This window comes from Nicotiana attenuata, chromosome 7 (assembly GCF_001879085.1).
Source record: "Nicotiana attenuata strain UT chromosome 7, NIATTr2, whole genome shotgun sequence".
NCBI lineage: Eukaryota > Viridiplantae > Streptophyta > Magnoliopsida > Solanales > Solanaceae > Nicotiana > Nicotiana attenuata.
In genome coordinates this window covers 66,201,865-66,217,685 of record NC_031995.1, presented here as the reverse complement: position 1 = coordinate 66,217,685, position 15,821 = coordinate 66,201,865, and the positions used below count along the sequence as shown (strand labels likewise).

The following is a 15,821-nucleotide window of genomic DNA, read 5'->3' as shown; positions in this document are numbered from 1 at the left end:
TACCGGCTTGGTCAAAGATTCCATTTTTAGTACTTCTATTTCTGTGGATAGTTCTGCATCTGCTTGATGCTTCTTTAAGAAAAAGAGATATGATCATATTTCTCTCACCTTTTCCTCTGTAGGTTGGCTGCTAACTCCCATTCCTGCCCCATTTATGCTACTAAATCCATTTGGTCAACCGTAGGAAGTTTGAGAAAGAGGTTTTCTTTTTCCTTATGTCTTTCCTTTTTATGAGTATATTCTTTTCCGTGCAGCTAAGTGAGAACAAATCAATGCAAGCCATGTGTTGTGTTTATGCAGCAATCTCTTACATCTGCATGGGAGATGCTGAATCCTCAGCAAAGGTTCGCACAGTTCCTGCTATTATGGAGATACTTTTTTTTAAACTCTGTTTGCTGAGAACTTTTGTTCTGCAATAGGCCCTTGATATGATCGGACCAGTTTTAGGAGTGATGGATTCTTTCACGGGAGTGCGAGAGAAAACGAGTGTCCTTCTTGCTCATGGGTTTCTGCTGATGAGGCAGCAAAATCTACAAGAAGCAAGGTAGACCTCTTAACCAAAAATGTTCATTGTGGTGATTCTTGTGTTCTGATTTGGATTTTTGAGTTTAGGCTATTTCATGGAAACCAAGCCATGTTCTATTTCTCTGCAATGGTATGCTTAAGTACCGTACAAAAGCTCAGTAGCCTTTTTTTGGTAAGATAAAATAATTTTATTAATAATGTCTCCCATATACAAGTGGTATGCCAAAAAATAAAGAATACACAACATAATATGATTCTCTATGAACGAAAGCCGATCTTCTTTTTTCTTTTTTGTCGAAAAAGAAAAACAAATTATTCAATCAAGTATAACTATGTACAACTTCTAAAATTATATTATTGATGTACATTAACTATGATACAAGTACCCCTATTTATAATAATACACAAGACTTACACTACTCCTATTCCATGTAGGAAGGACTATGCTTATTTAAAAAAACAACTAACTAACACACCTCCTCAAGCCAGTGCATACAAATCATATGAACCGAGCTTGTTACATATATAACTAATACGAGGACCAGTGAAGGACTTGGTAAAAATATCTGGAAGCTGATCATTCGACTTCACAAACTTTGTAGCAATATCTCCTAAGAGTATCTTTTCTCTGACGAAGTGACAGTCAATCTCAATATGTTTAGTTCTCTCATGGAACACCGGATTTGATACAATATGAAGGGCAACTTGATTATCGCACACAGGTTCCATCTGGCTGATTTCACCAAATTTTAACTCCTTGAGCGGTTGTTTGATCCGAACTAGCTTACATGTTGCCACAGACATTGCTCGATATTCTACTTCTGCACTAGACCGAGCAACTACATTCTGTTTCTTGCTCTTCCAAGGCATTAAATTGCCTCCTACTAAAACACAATATCCAGACATAGAACGTCTATAAGAAGGTAATGCTGCCCAATCAACATTTTAATATCCAACAATCTGCTCATTGCCTCGATTCTCAAATAATAACCCTTTGTCTGGAGCTGATTTTATATACCGAAAATGCGGACAACTGCATCCCAATGACATCACAAGGTGAATTCATAAACTGACTTACAAGACTCACAAGAAAGGAAATGTTAGGTCTAGTCACTGTGAGATAATTTAATTTACCAACCAGCCGCATATTTCGTGCAGGATCGCTAAGCGGCCCCCCTTTCTTGGCAAAACTTTAGAATTCGGATCCATCGGACTGTTAATAGGTCTACAGCCTGCCATTCTTTTCTCCTCAAGAATGTCTAAGTCATATTTCCGTTGTGAGATCACAATACCTTAGCTAGACTAAGCGACCTCAATACCTAGAAAATAATTTAATCTGCCCAGATCCTTAGTTTGTAAGTGTTGAAAGAGATGTTGCTTAGTCTGAAAGTGTTGAAAGTGATGTTGCTTCAATTTAGTAATGCCATCCTGATCATTGCCGGTAATAATGATCACGCCCAACTATGCCTTATAAAAAGGACACGCGGACGTTGCAAATATAATCCGAGTATTTAGCCAGAGTCGAACCCACAAGGAATTAACCTATCAATTACTTTCGTTAGACTTACTAAATTCCACGGAATCAACTTCCCAAACGTTGTGAATAACAATTGATGGTATTTCTACTAACTACGAATGACAGTAAATAAACAGCTGAAAACTAACTATGATTAAGGTGTAAACAATTAAGAGAAGAATCTAAGGTTATGATTTCCCCTATTGATGGAATCTCTTCCGGTTATGTTTGACATAGAATTGCCTAATCATCTCTATCAATCATGACCACTATTATTACCGTAAATCTCTCCCGAGTAATCACGACAATTTACTAGGCGCTCTCTCCCGAGTTACGCTAGCTGACTTTATTCATTACAGCTCACTTTAGATTGCACCCAAGGCTTCGTTATCTCTAATCTCGCCTTTAAACCCTCAGTTATTGATCCCTCATATACTTTGGGAGTGGTGTTGTTCAACAATTGACCTAAATATACACTCTCTCCCGAGTTATGCACACTAAATAGGCATAGCTAATTGAGATCCTGTCAATTAACTACAACAAGCACATAGTTGAACAAATAGAGATTAAACCGGCAAACTATATTAACATAACAAGAAGTTCATCCTTCAATAGGTTCCATCAAAACCCTAGACTAAGGAATTAGCTACTCATGACAAAACAAGATAAAACTACTAAATTATTCATAATGGGCAATTGAAAATAATAAAGAGAGGATAGAAGAACTCTAATGTTTGTTATTCTTCTCACACTTGTTCTTGCCTCCAAGAAAATCTAAAAACAAGCTTAATACCATCTTGGGCGAATTTCTAAAGCTTATAAGGGTTTGGAACAAGTTTTCCCGAATTTACACTTTGGTCCCCAAAATTCCTGGCGAGTGAACAGTGCAATGCGGTCGCGGTGAGCGCTGAGTATTCTGCCGCAATGACTTGATCCGCCGCGGTTCTACCGCGGTTCCACCGCGGTCGCGGTGGAATTTGTTCAGTCCATTTTCTTGCTTCTTTATGCTCAGGTACTTCTTGGGTGGGCGTTTTCTTCACATTATTGCCTCCAAAACACTCCACGGTGCTTTCTCACTTTGAATAATCCCTACGAAACAAAAGAACACCATTTAGCTCATTTTGTTGGCAATTTGACTATAAAACAACAATAAAGCATGGTAATATTAAGGTGTAAATATCATCTATATAGCCTAATATCAGCACCCCACACTTAAATCGTTGCTAGTCCTCTAGCAATCGCCACACTCTATCAAAGATCCTTCCCTGAGCTTTTCCCTTAACGAATCACACCTTGAACAATTTACCAAAGTTGCACCTAGTAGTGAACAACCTTAGCCTCAACAATCGAATCTCTCGTACCACGCAACATTCACACTTACTCAAACTACTCTATACAAGAGTCAAGACTTACCTTTCCTTTGTGAATCACATGCCCTCACATCACACAAGAGAGTAGTTCCACATATAATGATATTTAGAACAATTAGGAACTTAGATAAACAAAATTCGCTTACTCTCAAAAGGAACGTTCATATGCCACAAAGATGCACCATAAGCTTGCCCGTAGTGTAATACTCTACTAATCGAGCCCACTCAGTCTAAGATCAATAGGACTTCACTTGGTTGTAATGTAGGCTAAAGGACGGGTATGATATATTTGGATATAGTGACTCACCTCCCTAAGCACTTTTAATACAATTACATTAACCTTTAAAACCATACTTATGTCAACCAAACACTCCACCACTTTTTATTTAAAACATCCCCATCCATTAGGTGCAATTGTAACAAACCACCACTTATCGATTACTACATTGACTCATCTTTTTTTTAATCTTTTTTTTTTGTTTGTGGTTCTTCTTCTTATACCCTTCAAAATTCTGCACCTTTTTTTTTTTTTATTTCAATGGTTTCACTCAAAAACCAAACCACCACCCCAAACTTTTGCTTTTGCATAATTTCAATACCATTCAAGTGCTTATGGGAGGTAAAAAAGGTTCAAAGAGCAGGCTATTCGAACAATTGGGTAAGGTTCGCAATGTGGTTGCCAAAGAATCAGGCTTATAGGCTCAACGGGGTTAACTAAGATATATTACATTCAGGTGAGTTTACTTTATATGTCTGGCTCAACTAAGAAATGCCTAGGTCACTTCTAAAACTGAATGAAACTACTATTTCGCTTTGTAAACACACAGGGCAAGTTCTAGGCATCAAATGTGAATCATGGAATACAGTAAAACTCACACACACATGGCACATGACTCACTCCGGATTGATTTATCAAGACATTCTCTTTTGAGTGTTCAAGTTAGATACAAACGTACGATTTTAAGGCACTTCAGCAGGATTCAACCATTGAGACTAAGCGTTACACTCTAGTGTCTATTGTGTTCAGGTGTACTAACGCTGAGGGTACTTCCATTTTAGCTCGTAGCCCATTAATCCTAACTACAACTAAAAAAACAAAATAAACAAAAACTACCTACACCCGGTTCAAGCTAAACTCTTGGAAAAGAACCGTGGCCCCAAGAAAAACCAAGGGGGAGTTACTACACTACCTAAAAATAAAAATAAAAAAATAAAAAAATCTTTTTGGTTTTTTCTCTAGACTTACTTCCCTCAAGAAAATTGTCTAAAGGATCCGTCATCAGGAAGAGTCTCCATATCCCATTTTTTTTTTATTTATTCCGACTTAGACCCTCAAGAACCCCGCCGAAAGAGATCCGTCGTCGGGACAAACCACTTACCTATTTTAACTTACCTAATGAACCATTACTCAAAACACCAAAAACAAGCCAAGCAAAATAACCAAAAAAAAATCAAACAGTCAATTGTTACAAATACATACATACACTGAAGTATCCTCCACCCCACACTTAAAATGTAGACATGTCCTCATGGCATAAAAATTTAAAGAACAGTGAGGTAAAGGAACTTCCCTGAAAGATCACTCCTGATCGGAGACGCTGTCTGGGTTCACGTTGCAAGCACGACCCAGAGCTCTCAGCCATCCTAAGAATTTCTTCTCCGACTTCACCTGCCGGTCAGCCACCGCGTCAACACGGGCACCCAAATCAGTGACTGAGGTACGCAACCCAGCCATCTCCTGCTCCAAAGCTATCATGCGGGTGCTCCGGCGGGGCTGTGATGGGCCTGCCTCTCCCACTCTCGGAGGTGATGGGACCTCAGCTGCCTCAGCATCTGCATCATCAGCGGCATCATCCAAGTCATCAACATTCACCACCGACTCCATCCCAATTCTGATTTCTTGCCAAGAACGGGGATTTCAGTGGTAATTTCCCATCAACTCTCGGGTCTTCAGGGACTCTAGCAAGACGACACAGCCTGGTGACTAGAGAAGGGAAGTAGAAGCCCTTGAGTAACTCAGGTGATCTAATGAGTATCTCGTCATGGAGGAGCCTGGCCACATCAAAATCCCTGTGGGCCATGGAATAATAGATTGCTGACGCCCGTGGTAGATTGACATCGGTCGTGTTGTTGGAGGGCAACAGCCGACTATTGATAATAGTGAGCCAACACTTAGCCTCCCAAGTGAGAGACTAGGAGTTAAGTGTGATCCTGGGCTTTATCCACATGTAGTCTCTGTCTTGGCACACAGATATTCTCCAGAAGAGTTGGCCACAAGGCACGTGTTGAGCTAAAAGTATGATAATCATCAGACTCCCCCCTGAACACCGGCAGCCGGTACACCCTGCGGATGGTCTCGATGGAAGCATCTACCCGGGTATTGCGCACAGTAACAACCCCATTCTCATGTTCCGGGCAGTTGGCATAGAACTCCCTAACTATTCGAACATTGGCCTCCTCCGGTACCTCGAAGAAGATGTCCAGCTGACACTTCCTCAACTCATTGAAGATATTCGGGCATTCCACCTCTAAGGCTTGTCGGTCAATATGCACCTCATGTAGCAATTTCTTCGCTGCCTTTGCATTATATCGGTCCTCCGCCGGTTTGGATACAAACCTAGTGTTGTCAAACTGAGGCGCACTGGCTTGGCTCCTAGCTCTCAAGGAGCTACCCGGTCCACTACCGGAGGACCCGGTGTTGGTCTCTTCCTAGATGAACTCATTTTACCTGCCAAACAGAGAAACACCTATTAGTGAGTGTGTGAAATGTGTGACTTTGGGTGGTTACTCAGACTTTACCACAACCATGTCACATTAGCCCCTTATAACTCCATTGGGGAAATTCCCCAAACACTTTGTGGGCAAGACAGATTCTTCATACACATAGCCCATAATGTGACATCAATTCCTCCCCAAATCAAAGATTCAACTATACCATCACACCCCACAACACTGCATTCAACACCCACAACCATCCACCTTTCCACCACATTATACACACAGCCCCTTCACCAATCAGTCCCAACAACGAAATTCACAAGCAAAACAAGAAGAAACTACAAAAATCTACTAACAATTACTACACCATTACAACATTAAACTAGCATAAACTACAACAAAATACAAAAAGAAAAGAGGGGGGAGAAAGGAGTAACATACCTTAATGCAAGAAGGGGTGGGAGGAATGGAGATGGGGGAGTTGGGGTGAGTGAAGAAGAAGAAGAATAGAGAAATTGGGAGAGTTAGGTTTTAGAGAGAGAGAGATGGAGAAATAGAAGAGGGGAATCGGGTGTTTTTGGGGAATAAGTAGAGGGGGTTATAAAATTAAAAGAAGAAGAAAAAGAAAGAAAAAGGAAAAAAAATATAAAATAATAAAAAAAAATACCTGGTACCCACCGCGGTCGACCGCGGTCCCACCGCGGCCGCGGTGGGTTTAATAGTTTGAGGCAGAATGTTTGCGTCTCACCGCGGTCGCGGTGGGTTGGACGACGTCACCGCGGTTCCACCGCGGTCGCGGTGAGCTGCAAAACCTCGAGGCAGAATCGTTGCCTCTCACCGCGGTCCTGCCGCGGTTTCCCCGCGATCGCGGTGGTTTGCCCAGTTTTTTTTTTATTTTTTATTTTTATTTTTTTTTTATTTTTTAATGGTTACATACACGAATGAAATACAACAGTCGTGGGTTGCCTCCCACGCAGCGCCTGATTGAACGTCGCGGCACGACGCAGATAAGCGCATTTATGGTTCGCTCGACCTCTGAGGTTCCGTCAGATTGATCTCTATCACTTCTTTTGGTACACTCATACCTACATATAGCTTTAATCGCTGCCCATTGACTCTAAATGTGCAAGAGTCTTTCTCCGAGGCAATTTCCACAGCCCCTGAAAGGAATACTTCGACCACTCGAAATGGATCAGACCATCGTGACTTAAGCTTACCAGGGAACAACAGAGCAATACCATGTCCCCGGGTTTGAAATGTCGCTCAACAATGTTCTGGTCGTGCAACCTCTTCATTCTTTCCTTGTACAATTTTGTGCTCTCAAAAGCAAGATGTCTGAACTCGTCAAGCGCATGCAATTCAGTGATTCTCGTTGTGCCCGCAACCTCAATGTCTAGGTTCAGCTGTTTCAGTGCCCACCAAGCTTTGTGTTCAAGTTCCACTGGCAAGTGGCAAGCCTTCCCAAACACCAACTTATATGGCGACATACCAATTGGTGTTTTAAAAGCAGTTCTATAAGCCCAGAGTGCATCATCTAACTTTTTCGCCCAATCAGTTCTTGTGGCGTTTCCAGTCTTGGTCAATACACTCTTTATCTCTTTATTAGACACTTCAACCTGTCCACTTGTCTGCGGATGATACGGTGTTGCCACTCTGTGACGCACATCATACTTCGCTAGCAACTTTTCAAAGGCTCGATTACAGAAGTGGGTGCCTCCGTCACTGATGATAGCTCTCGGTGTCCCAAAACGGGTGAATATGTTCTTCAAAAACCCCACCACTACTCTTGCATCATTAGTGGGAAGTGCCGCAGCTTCTACCCATTTGGACACATAGTCTACAGCAACAAGTATGTACTTATTGCCAAAGGAGCTGACGAAGGGACCCATGAAGTCAATTCCCCAAACATCAAACACTTCCACCTCTTGAATCGGGTTCATGGGCATCTCATGGCGACGGGAAATGTTCCCGGTTCGCTGACATTCATTGCAGCCCTTCACCCATTGGTGTGCATCTATAAACACTGTTGGCCAAAAGAAACCGGCCTCTAGCACTTTTGCAACTGTCCTAACTCCTCCGAAATGCCCTCCATAAGCTGATGCATGACAAGCCTGCAAAACAGAAGATCGTTCTATCTCGGGGACACACCTTCGGATCATGTTATCAACACATATTCGAAACAGATAAGGTTCATCCCAATAATACATGCGGCAGTCACGATAAAACTTTTTCTTTTGTACAGAGGAAAGGTCATAGGGAACTATACCGCTGGCCAGGTAATTTGCAAAGTCTGCATACCATAGCACTTCCTCAAGACTAGTAGCGAGCAGTTGCTCGTCTGGAAAGGTTTCCAGAATATCTTCAACCTCAACTGAGTTTTTAGCTCCCTCAAGTCGTGATATATGGTCAGCGACTTGGTTTTCTGTGCCCTTACGGTCACGAATTTCGAGGTTGAATTCTTGCAGTAGCAGCACCCAACGAATCAGGCGCGGCTTAGACTCCTTCTTCTCAATCAAGTACCTGAGAGCTGCATGATCAGTGTATACAATTACCTTAGAGCCAATCAGGTATGATCTGAACTTGTCGAAGGCAAACACCACAGCTAACATCTCCTTCTCAGTCATAGTGTAGTTCAGCTGGGCTCCACTCAGCGTTCTACTGGCATAGTAGATTAGATGCATTAGCTTGTCTTTCTGCTGTCCCAGCACTGCCCCCACTGCGTAGTCACTAGCATCACACATGAGTTCGAACGGTTGCTCCCAGTCGGGGGCAACAATGATGGGTGCTGTGACTAGCCTCTTTTTCAACTCCTCGAATGCGACCCTGCAATCATCAGAAAACAAGAAAGGGTGATCTTTTTCTAACAACTTACAGAGGTTGGCAATTTTTGAGAAATCTCTTATGAATCTCCGGTAGAAACCGGCATGCCCGAGGAAGCTTCTGATTGCCTTGACTGAAGTTGGAGGGGGAGGATTTGCTATCACATCCACTTTAGCACGATCTACCTCGATTCCTTTACTTGATACTCGGTGTCCCAACACTATGCCCTCTTATACCATGAAATGGAACTTCTCCCAATTAAGAACCAGGTTAGTCTCAATACACCGTTTCAGCACACGAGTGAGGTTTCTAAGGCACTCCTCGAATGAGTTTCCCACCACTGAGAAATTATCCATGAATACCTCCATTATGTCTTCTACCATGTCAGTGAATATGGCCATCATGCACCTTCGGAATGTGGCGGGTGCATTGCATAGGCCAAAGGCAATCCTCCGAAAAGCATAAATCCCATATTGGCAAGTGAAGGAGGTCTTCTCTCTGTCCTCTGGTGCAATGGAGATTTGATTGTACCCTGAGTACCCATCCACGAAAANCATCTAAATTCATCAGACATGCAGCCAGGGGGTCCTCAATTGTCAACATCTCATCATCAGTTTCTACAATTACATCCACGACATCAATAAGAGAGCAATTGGCGACTTCACTTGGTCGCCTCATAGATTTCTGCACATTGAATGTTATCTCTTCGTCGTTCAGTCTCATCTTGAGCTCCCCAGTCTCACAATCAAGGAGAGCTCTCCCAGTGGCCAAGAACGGCCTTCCCAAAATTATGGGAATTTCTTCATCCACCTTGCAGTCTAAGATCACAAAATCTACAGGGAATACAAATTTCCCTACCTGAATCAACACATCATCCAGGATACCAGAAGGTCTTTTTACAGTCCTGTCAGCTAGCTGCAACAACATAGAGGTGGGCCTAGATCTTCCAATCCCCAGCCTCTTATAAATCGCTAGGGGCATAAGATTTATGTTGGCCCCTAGATCACAAAGTGCCTTAGCGAAAGCAAAATTACCAATAGTGCAGGGAATTGTAAAGCTCCCTGGGTCAGATAGCTTATCCGCAATTGGTCTAGTTACCACTGCACTGCAGGTCTGAGTAAAAGTCACCGTGGCCAAGTCTTGGAAATCAAATTTTCGGGACATTAAGTCCTTCATCATTTTTGCGTACCCAGGCATCTCTTTCAAGGCATCTATCAATGGAATATTTACCTGGATTTGTTTCAGCATCTCCAAGAATTTCTTGTACTGCTCCTCTTTTTGGTACTTAGCCAGCCTCTGAGGGAATGGTGCAGGAGGTCTTTCTTCCCAATGATTTGGGATTGATCTTTATCAGCTACCACCTCAACCACTGGTTCCCGGGCTGTCTCAGCTTCTTTCTCAGTCTCAATCTGAATGTTATTTCTTCCTGGGTAGGCTGGACTGTCACCTCTGTCAGTTTCGTTGACTCATCCAGCTCAATGGGCACTGGTATGAGTGTCTCAGCCTGTCTGGTTTCTCGAGCCCTCTCTTGCTCTACATCTAAATCTCTGCCATTGCGTAGACTCACTGCCATCAGCTGCTTCGGGCCTTGATCTTTTGGATTTATCTGGGTGTCTGCAGGTAATGTCCCATGAGGACGATTGTTCAGAGACATCGAAATTTGGCCCATCTGCACTTTCAATATTCTTGATAGCTGAATCATGTGCATCTACTCTCTCACTGATTTTTGCATTAGACCCAATAACCTGCTGCATCATTGCCTCAAGTCTAGTAAACCCATCTTTCTGCCGTCCACCATGCTGCTGCTGAGGAGGATGATACCCCTGCTGTTGATTCTGATTATTGTATTCCTGTGGCCTTTGGTAAGGTGCCATATTATTAGGAGGTCTCATACCTCCCATGTTTCCATTGTTGAACTGTAGCTGGACTGGCCTGTATGGCTGCTGCTGCTGACCCCAATTTTGACCACCCTGTCTCTGGCCTCCATAATTAGACACATAATTCATGTCTTCAGGGTAGTGATGATGATCACGTTCTGCATTCCACTGGTTACCAATTGGCTGACTAATGCAAGATGCGCACAAGCCCTCATTGGTAGTATCTACTATGTGTACCTGCTGCTTTTGCCCTGACTCTTCCACCTTTTTGGTGAGTATACTCATTTGTGTCAATAAGGTGGCCATATTTTCAGCCATAGAGTTGGATGGATCTAAGGGCACTGAGTGAACCACTGGGGTGATAGGTGCATTCCTGGTTATCCATCCCGAATTCTGTGCCATCTTGTCAAGCAGACTCTGGCCGTCTTTCCATGTTTTGCTCAAAAATGTTCCACCAGCTGAAGCATCAACTATGTTCTTTACACTATCTGACAACCCCATGTAAAACCGCTTCCCCAACATCAGATCTTGAATACCATGGTGCGGACATATAACCAGCATCCCCTTGAAGCGTTCCCATGTTTCATGCAGTGTCTCCATTGGTCTCTGTTTCAAACTCGAAATTTCATCAATTTGTTGAGCAGTCTTGTTGGGTGGGTTGAACTTGTTGTGGAATTGCTTGACTAACTCCTCCCAAGTTGTTATGGAATTTATGGGGAGTGAGTTTATCCAGGTCTGGGCAGCTCCCGTCACTGAGAATGGGAACAACAACAACTTGATTGCTTCCTGAGTTACGTTGGGCTGCGTTTGAGTTTTGCAGATTGACAGGAAATTCTTCAAGTGCTGTTGAGGATTTTCGACTTGTGACCCCGAAAATAGTCCCTTGTTCTGCAACAAGTGCAGCATGTTATTCGTGATTTGGAATGATTCAGCCTGTATCTGCGGGACTACAATCGCTGTGGCCAGATTTTCAGCTGTGGGTTGTGCCCAGTCATTGAGAGCAGCCTCTGGCACAAGAGGTGCCAGTGGCGCTATAGGTGCAGGTGGATTGTTTTCGTGATCTCCCATGTTCGGTTCGAATTGTTCAATTGTTTGTTGTTGTTTGCTTTTCCGGTTGGCCCGGTTCAAGGCCTTAAAAACTTTTTCGGGATCTAATAGAGCTTCGAATACTTCACCAATTCTCGTTGAGTTTCTAGGCATGCACCTGTACAACCAAGTCAACAAACGTTAAAATTTCAATGTATAGATTGGGTATAGAGAAAACTGACTACACTAAGAATTTTTGTATTTCTTTCAATTGTAATTGATAACACCGTTAATTCCCCGGCAACGGCGCCAAAATTTGATCATGCCCAACTATGCTTTATAAAAAGGACACGCGGACGTTGCAAATATAATCTGAGTATTTAGCCCAGAGTCGAACCCATAAGGAATTAACCTATCAATTACTTTTGTTAGACTTACTAAATTCCACGGAATCAACTTCCCAAACGCTGTGAATAACAATTGACGGTATTTCTACTAACTACGAATGACAGTAAATAAACAGCTGAAAACTAACTATGATTAAGGTGTAAACAATTAAGAGAAAGATTTAAGGTTATGATTTTCCCTATTGATGGAATCCCTTCCGGTTATGTTTCACATAGAATTGCCTAATCATCTCTATTAATCATGAGCACTATTATTGCCGTAATTCTCTCCCGAGTAATCACGACAATTTACTAGACGCTCTCTCCCGAGTTACGCTAGCTGACTTTATTCATTACAGCTCACTTTAGATTGCACCCAAGGCTTCGTTATCCCTAATCCCGCCTTTAAACCCTCAGTTATTGATCCCTCACATACTTTGGGAGTGGTGTTATTCAACAATTGACCTAAATATGCACTCTCTCCCGAGTTATGCACACTAAATAGGCACAGCTAATTGAGGATCCTGTCAATTAACTACAACAAGCACATAGTTGAACAAATAGAGATTAAACCGGCAAACTATATTAACATAACAAGAAGTTCATCCTTCAATAGGTTCCATCAAAACCCTAGACTAAGGAATTAGCTACTCATGACAAAACAAGATAAAACTACTAAATTATTTATAATGGGCAATTGAAAATAATAAAGAGAGGATAGAAGAACTCTAGTGTTTGTTATTCTTCTCACACTTGTTCTTGCCTCCAAGAAAATCTAAAAACAAGCTTAATACCATCTTGGACGAATTTCTAAAGCTTATAAGGGTTTGGAACAAGTTTTCCCGAATTTACACTTTGGTCCCCAAAATTCCTGGCGAGTGAACAGTGCACCGCAGTCGCGGCAAGATCGCGGCTCGACCGCGGTGAGCGCTGAGTATTCTGCCGCAATGACTTGATCTGCCGTGGTTCTACCGCGGTTCCACCGCGGTCGCGGTGGAATTTGTTCAGTCCATTTTCTTGCTTCTTTATGCTCGGGTACTTCTTGGGTGGGCATTTTCTTCACATTATTGCCTCCAAAACACTCCGCGGTGCTTCCTCACTTAGAATAATTCCTACGAAACAAAAGAACACCATTTAGCGCATTTTGTTGGCAATTTGACTATAAAACAACAATAAAGCATGGTAATATTAAGGTGTAAGTATCATCTATATAGCCTAATATCAAATAACAATATCTTCAACATAGACCACCAGATAAATACAGAGACTTGAAGGAGAATGCTGATAAAACATAGAGTGATCAGCTTCACTACGAGTCATGCCAAACTCCTTGATAACTATGCTGAACTTACCAAACCAGGCTCGAGAAGACTGCTTTAGATCATAAAGTGACCGGCGCAAGTGACATACAAGGCCACGAGACTCCCCCTGAGCAACAAAATCAGGTGGTTGCTCCATATAATGAAGAAAAGCATTTTTAATGTTCAGCTGATAGAGAGGTCAATTGCGAACAACATGGATAGAAAAAGGCGGACTGAAGCTATTTTAGCCACGGGAGAGAAAGTATCACTATAATCGAGCCCAAATATCTGAATTTATCCTTTGACACCAAGACGGGCCTTAAGTCGATCAACTTGGCCATCCGGACTAACTTTGACTGCATAAACCCAACGACAACCAACAATAGATTTACCTGAAAGAAGAGGAACAAGCTCCCAAGTATCACTCGTATGTAAAGCAGACATCTCGTCAATCATAGCCTCTCGCTATCCAGGATGAGACAATGCTTCACCTCTAGACGTAGGGATGGAAACAAAGGCATCAACTTGGAATAAATAGATCGCCACAAGATACTACATAACTGAGCATCGATCTTTTCCCACTGTGCTTTGGCCTTCTCATCTCCCTCACTAGTCTTTTTGGTTAAGTGGTCTTGAACACTTAACCCTTGCACCACAACTCAACAGAGGAAGCCCAAGCTAAATAGTTTGAACTTTCCATTAAGGGCTCCCAAAGACATCGTTCTATTGGAGAGCGGTCTAGAAACAAATAATAAAAATAATCAACTATATCTTGCTGAAACAGGGAAGAAAACATTATTTTTGCAGGAAAAATCACTATAGCTACCGGAAAAAATAGAAAGTTATCGGAATAAAAAGATAATATGATGGGTAGGCCTCGGAATTGATGGGCGAACACACTGTCCAAAAGGACTTTTGTCAAAAACTGGCCGGAATAGTGTCAACGCGCCGGTGCGTGTGACTGACGCATCGCCTGCGTTAGAGCTTTAAACCGTGTATGGCGGCGCGTGGTAGGGTTTCTGCCGGAGTGGTTTCGTGGGGTTTGGTCGCCGGAGCTTTCCGAGTATGTTGGTGGTGTTGATTTTAGCACAACACTCACCAATAGAGAGGTGACACAAGCTAATCTGGAAAAAATTGCCGAAAATTGATGCACAACAACTGTCCGACCTTTTCGGAGTTTCTCACCAATGCTCTGATACCATGTGAGAATTAATAATACAAGTACCCCTATTTATAACAATACACAATACTTACACTACTCCTATTCCATGTAAGACTGCCTATTTACATAACAACTAACTAACAGTATCCTTTCGCTCCCTAATCCCTATCCAGTTAACAAGACAATAACAACAATAACAAACCTAGTGAATTAGTGGGGTCTGGGGAGGGTAAGATGCATGCAGCCTTACTCCTACGATGGAAGGGCAGAGAGGATGTTTCCGATAGACCTTCGGCTAAAGAAAGGATGAAAGGAAGTGAAGGTTGTTAGTAGTAACAACAACAACAAGATAAAAGGAGAAAACCAAAGCCAAGATAACAATTATACACTACGTAGTAATAACAATCAAAGAATAAAAGATAACATACTAATACTAATGCTATCAAATTGAGAATACAAGGAAAAACATTCGACTACCTACTAGCCTACTACATTAATCCTCAACCTCCACACCCTCCTATTAAGGGTCATGTCCTCAGTCAGCTCCAACTGCACCATGTCCCGCCTAATCACCTCTCTCCAATACTTCTTTGGCCTACCTCTACTCCACCTCATACCCCTCAAGGCTAACCTATCACACCTCCTAACATGGGCTCCAGTGCTGTTGCTCTTAACATGCCCGAACCATCTCAACCTCGCCTCCCGCATCTTATCCTCCACGGGGGCCACACCCACCTTATCTCGAATGACTTCATTCCTAATCTTATCTAACCTAGTATGCCTAAACATCCATCTCAACATTTTTATCTCATCTACTTTCATCTTCTGCACATTACCGGCCAACACTCTGCCCCATACAACATAGTCGGTCTAGGCACTACTTTGTAGAACTTACCTTTAGGTTTCAGTGGTACATTCTTATCACACGACATACCGGAAGTGAGTCTTCTCTTCATCCACTCCGCTCAGCTACGATGCGTAACATCCTCATCAATCTCTCTATCACCTTGTATTATTCACCCAAGGTACTTGAAACTCTCTCTCTTGGGGATGACTTGTGTATCAAGCCTCACATCCTTGCTCGCTTCCCGGGTCAATAATACAAGGTGATAGAGAGATT

The 15,821-nt window shown here is 42.4% G+C and overlaps 1 protein-coding gene across 1 annotated transcript in view; it reads left to right on the top strand.

The window, feature by feature from the left end:
- The window catches only part of LOC109229241, a 52,356-nt gene that overhangs the window by 21,510 nt on the left and 15,025 nt on the right, over positions 1 to 15,821 (top strand). The window contains exons 9-10 of the mRNA XM_019394615.1: positions 255 to 344; positions 420 to 544. Coding sequence (XP_019250160.1) covers positions 255 to 344; positions 420 to 544 — 215 coding nt within the window. The remainder of the gene's footprint in view (positions 1 to 254; positions 345 to 419; positions 545 to 15,821) is intronic.